The 4,752-nt window shown below is 36.2% G+C and overlaps 1 protein-coding gene across 1 annotated transcript in view; it reads right to left on the bottom strand.

Moving 5' to 3' along the window:
• LOC106881821 (nonsense-mediated mRNA decay factor SMG5) overlaps nucleotides 1-4,752 on the bottom strand; it is a 109,646-nt gene that overhangs the window by 13,337 nt on the left and 91,557 nt on the right. The window contains exon 19 of the mRNA XM_052968428.1: nucleotides 5-28. Coding sequence (XP_052824388.1) covers nucleotides 5-28 — 24 coding nt within the window. The remainder of the gene's footprint in view (nucleotides 1-4; nucleotides 29-4,752) is intronic.

The following is a 4,752-nucleotide window of genomic DNA, read 5'->3' as shown; positions in this document are numbered from 1 at the left end:
TAGCGAAGATTTTCCGGCCACAGCATCTCTGAAAATATATTGCAAAATTTTTTGCTTTTAAATGATTAAGTTTAAAAAAATAAAAATAAAGGAGCAAAAAAAAAAAAGTTTTCCCAAAAGCCTCTAAGAACAAGCCAGTAGCAGTCTTCCATCAGATGCATAATGAAATGTTCTGATATTATATAATATACAATACAATCAAGAAACAAAGATGAATGTAATGGTATATGTTTTAAAAAAAATAATCATGATTTTTCCACGGTATACATTTTTTTTTTTTTTTTTACAACTGTCCAATCCATGCCAGCATGGAATATGGATGCTAAATAATGATGATTATATTTTTTAGATCAATACTTTATTAGATTTTATATGAGTATGTATCAAAGTTCTAGAATTTCATTCATTCTGACGACATCATCATCATCATCATTTTATGTCCATTGTCCATGCTGACATGGGTTGGACAATTTCACCAGGGCTGGCAAGCCGGAAGGCTGTACCAAGATCTAGTCCAATTTGGCATGGTTTCTACAGCTAGATGCCCTTCCCAATGCCAACCACACCAAGAGTGTAATGGGTGCTTTTACAACATTTCTTGAATTTATTAAAACAACAAACAAGAAGAGAAAGATAATTCTTACTGTCACCAAGAAGACCATAACAGCAAGCATCAGCTTCAGAGGGCTAATATTGAAAATTTCCCAAGTGAAGGGAGGCAGTTATAAGACATTTTGGAACAATTCATTTTTTGTGCCGCTGATTCAACACCACTGCTAATTCAACACGGACTTATTTGACATGAAACATTTTATTTTTTATCACGTTTTATCGCAAACAAAATATATGTGTCTATTTTTTTTTTTTTCCATGCGGGTTTTGTGGATTAGTTTCAAGACAAGGTTTTTTCACTCGTCATAGGTTTTGAGGCACTTAGCACTTTGAGAAATGTCCTCATCACTTCTACCCACATCTTTGGACTACCACTTCTGCAAACTCATATACACATTTATTACACACTTTTTCATCTATCTTTCTTCATTCATATCACATTAATAGCTCAGCAATTTTCCCTTGTACATTGCACTGAGATACCTGTGGCAACCAGTCTTTCTCTCAGCTTAATCATGTTCTGTCATTCATGCATGCAGAAATAACACATCCTGCAATGCATGCTCACCTCCTTTCTTTTCATCCCTTGCATATCATCCACATTCAGCACTCATGTCTAGTTACACTCCATGCAAGGCGGCAAACTGGCAGAATTGTTACTGTGCCGAAAAAACTGCTTGGTGACATTTCTTCAGACTTTATGTTCTGAGTTCAAATGCTGCCGGAGTCGACTTTACCTTTCATCCTTTTGGGGTTGATAAAATAAGTACCAGTTGAACACTGGGGTCAATGTAATCAACTTACCCCCTCTTCCAAAGTTGCTGGCCTTTGTGCCAAAATTTGAAACCTATCCTCTGGCCCCTGTGCCAGTGATACATAAAAAGCACCCACTACACTCTCGGAGTGGTTGGCATTAGGAAGGGCATCCAGCTGTAGAAACACTGCCAGATCAGATTGGGGCCTGGTGCAGCCTCCTGGCTTTCCAGACCCCAGTTGAACTGTCCAACCCATGCCAGCATGGAAAACAGACGTTAAACAATGATGATCATCACACTCAATGCATAAACATAAAATAGTCTGCTCTTCAGAGAGAGAGAGAGACCTTTGTTATCAATGTAGAGGTAATAGATACTTGAACTTTATCCACTCCAGCCTTACTCTGGCTATTAAGTTTCCACAAGACAAGATCAGCCCTTGCTACAGATAGATCCCTTGAATAACAAAATTAACTTATCACCTACATCTAACAAGCTTTGTGCTATTTCTGCTTGCTATTTCTGTGCGTCTATAAAATAATGAACTCTTGCTGCTCTGTCAACCTATCCCAATACACTTTTTGTGTACCAATTATTTTCACTGGGTGCATAGTATAGAACTTTTACAATTTCCCTTTCTGCATATAAAGCAACTGCTACTACTTTCCAGTATGGAGCAGTGGTGAATCATCTTTTCTGTTAAGACTTTTCATTTCTGCTATATTGACTTTAGCTCTATCAATTCTAAACCCGGCTTTCTATTTAGGCATTTTTACTCTAATTTTTAGAATGATTTGGCTATGGGAATTAAAACATTAGCATGAAGAAGTTCACACAAGCAACCAGAATTTTAATTTAATTTTTCTGAAGAACTACAATAAACAAGGGACTGGGAACCAGGTCCTGGCAGACACCTAATAACATGCTAAATTCCTCAATGTACTCATTACCTAACTCTTATGCACACACACACACTTTCTTCATTACTGCATTACATAAGGAACTCAAAGTTACTGCAACATCACTGACTTCATCAAAACATTGTTTCATTCAATTATGGAACATTCTAACTTTCAGATTTATATTCAGAATAGACTGGAGCCAAGACTAAGAAATATAAAAGTCCAGTTTGTCAATCAGATAAACAGATATACAGCATTTTTAAGTACAATGGAACATGCTTTATTATTATTTTTTTTTTTTTTATGTAAATCAATAAACTTTTCTTTTATCTGAAGCTATAACAAGTTTCTGGAGTAAGATTAATAAAGAGAGACAAGTCGAGAAAGAGAATAAACTATAACTGATATAAAATCCTTCTATAAACATCAGTTAAATGGAATAGCTTTTTAATACATGCTAAATTAGAAAAGAAATTAAACCAGACAGCAACAACAATAGCAACAAGTCCAAAAATCCATTTCATGCAACAGACGTAGTATTAGATTAAAATAGTCACCTATGTATCATACTTAAAGTAAATACATTGTGAGAGGCAATTTTACTGCTGTACTTGTCCTGAGATAGCATCTCTAATGGACATGCTGTGTTTAAAAACACAATATATATTCAAGGGAGATGGAAATTTCCCAACAGAGGCTAGTGATAATGCCAGATGCAACTCTACTTCATTTGGCATTGAACAGGGTGTACTCACTGTCAATTGCATGCTTAGATGGAATTTGTCGCTACCAATATTATAGGAAACCAGTGAATAAACAATCACTGATGATGTAAATAGCTGCTCAATTGAATAAAAATTCATTATATGCACCATAAACAGTATTAGATTGAAATAGCAATCTGCACATCATATTTAATATCAATACACTGTGAAAGGCAAATTTATTGTGCTATTCATCCGAAGTAAATGCTGTTTTAAAAATACAATATCTATCAGAGAGAAAGGACAAAGAAATAATGGAAAATAAATAAGTCTTAAAGATCTATGTAGCTGGCTCTTGGCCACAGTTATTATTTACAGAAACTGCAGGGACTCCCAACAGCTACAAGATGATATCTTATGTTCTTTGAAAATGATAAAATGAAAGCAAAGAAGAACAATAATTCTACAGCTGTTACATGAGTGATGAAATATCAGCTTTTGTTTAGTATGACAAGTATTGCAACTTTGAAATGCCATTCAATGAACTTAAATAAATGCAACATGACCTGGAACTCGAAATAAATGCAACATGACCTGCATCATGAAGTAACTGCTTGGACACTGCAAATTAAGTTGACAAAGCATAACAAATATACTGCTTATTATAAAGATGTGCATGTGCGGTACATGCACACAGCTTTTGTTATTCTTTAGGGAAGGAAGAGAAGGAGAGAGAGGGAGGGAAAGGGAGGGAGGGAGAGAGGGGAAACAAGGAGACATTAAAGCGCGCGCACACACACACGAGCTTCTTACAGTTTTCATCAAATCCAGTCACAAGGCTTTAGTTAGCCCAAGGCTATAGTAGAAGATACTTGCCCAAGGTGCTACAGAATGGTACCAAACCCAACACTATGTGGTTGGAAAGAATTTTTAACCACAGTATCTGTGGAATTCTTAGTGAGTAGGTCTGCTGACTGAAATCCTAAGATCACAGTGCCACATAAAAAATGGTGGTGCCATGTAAAAAGTACTGGTACCTTGTAAAATGCACAGGTGATGGTGCCACATAAAAGGCACCCAGTACACTCTGTAAAGTGTTTGGAAGTAGGAAAGGCATCCAGCTGTAGAAACCTTGCCGAAACAGACTATGGAACTTGGTACAGCCCCTGGCCTTGCCAGTTCCTGCCATCTAATCCATGCCAGCATGGAAAACGGATGTGAAATGAAGATGATGATGACGACGATGGTAAACAACTGCAACAGATGTTCATCAAGAACTAACATGATATCTATTCATTTCATACAAGCATGGAACTGGAAAAGGCATAGAATCCTGAGTTGAACAAGCCTGCGCACATGTATGCGTACATGTATGTGTGTATGATTGTATAAATGCACATGTTAAACATTCACAAACAAAATGCATTAGCTCCTCTAAGGAAAAAAAAAGAAAAAGAATAGAAAAACACATGCATGCACCAAGCAACCAATGAACATCAGTTATTACTCAACTACAGCTACTAGAACTGGATATCATCACAAAAACAACCAAGCAAACACACACACACACACACACACACACACACACAAAACAGCTTAAATTGCCTTTCAGGTTGTGTTGTAGTGGCATCCAGTCACCCCATACATAATTCTACTCCTAACATTCCTACCTCCACCTCCCTTGTTCCCCTCTAATCATAATCACTTCACCACTTAACAGTTATAAAAATAAAAAAAATTTTTTTTTTTAAATAAAAAAAAAAACAAGAAAACCTGTTG

The sequence above is a fragment of the Octopus bimaculoides genome, chromosome 6 (assembly GCF_001194135.2).
Source record: "Octopus bimaculoides isolate UCB-OBI-ISO-001 chromosome 6, ASM119413v2, whole genome shotgun sequence".
Lineage (NCBI taxonomy): Eukaryota > Metazoa > Mollusca > Cephalopoda > Octopoda > Octopodidae > Octopus > Octopus bimaculoides.
Note: the sequence above shows the minus strand (reverse complement) of the source record. Positions and strands in the feature narration are given on the sequence as shown.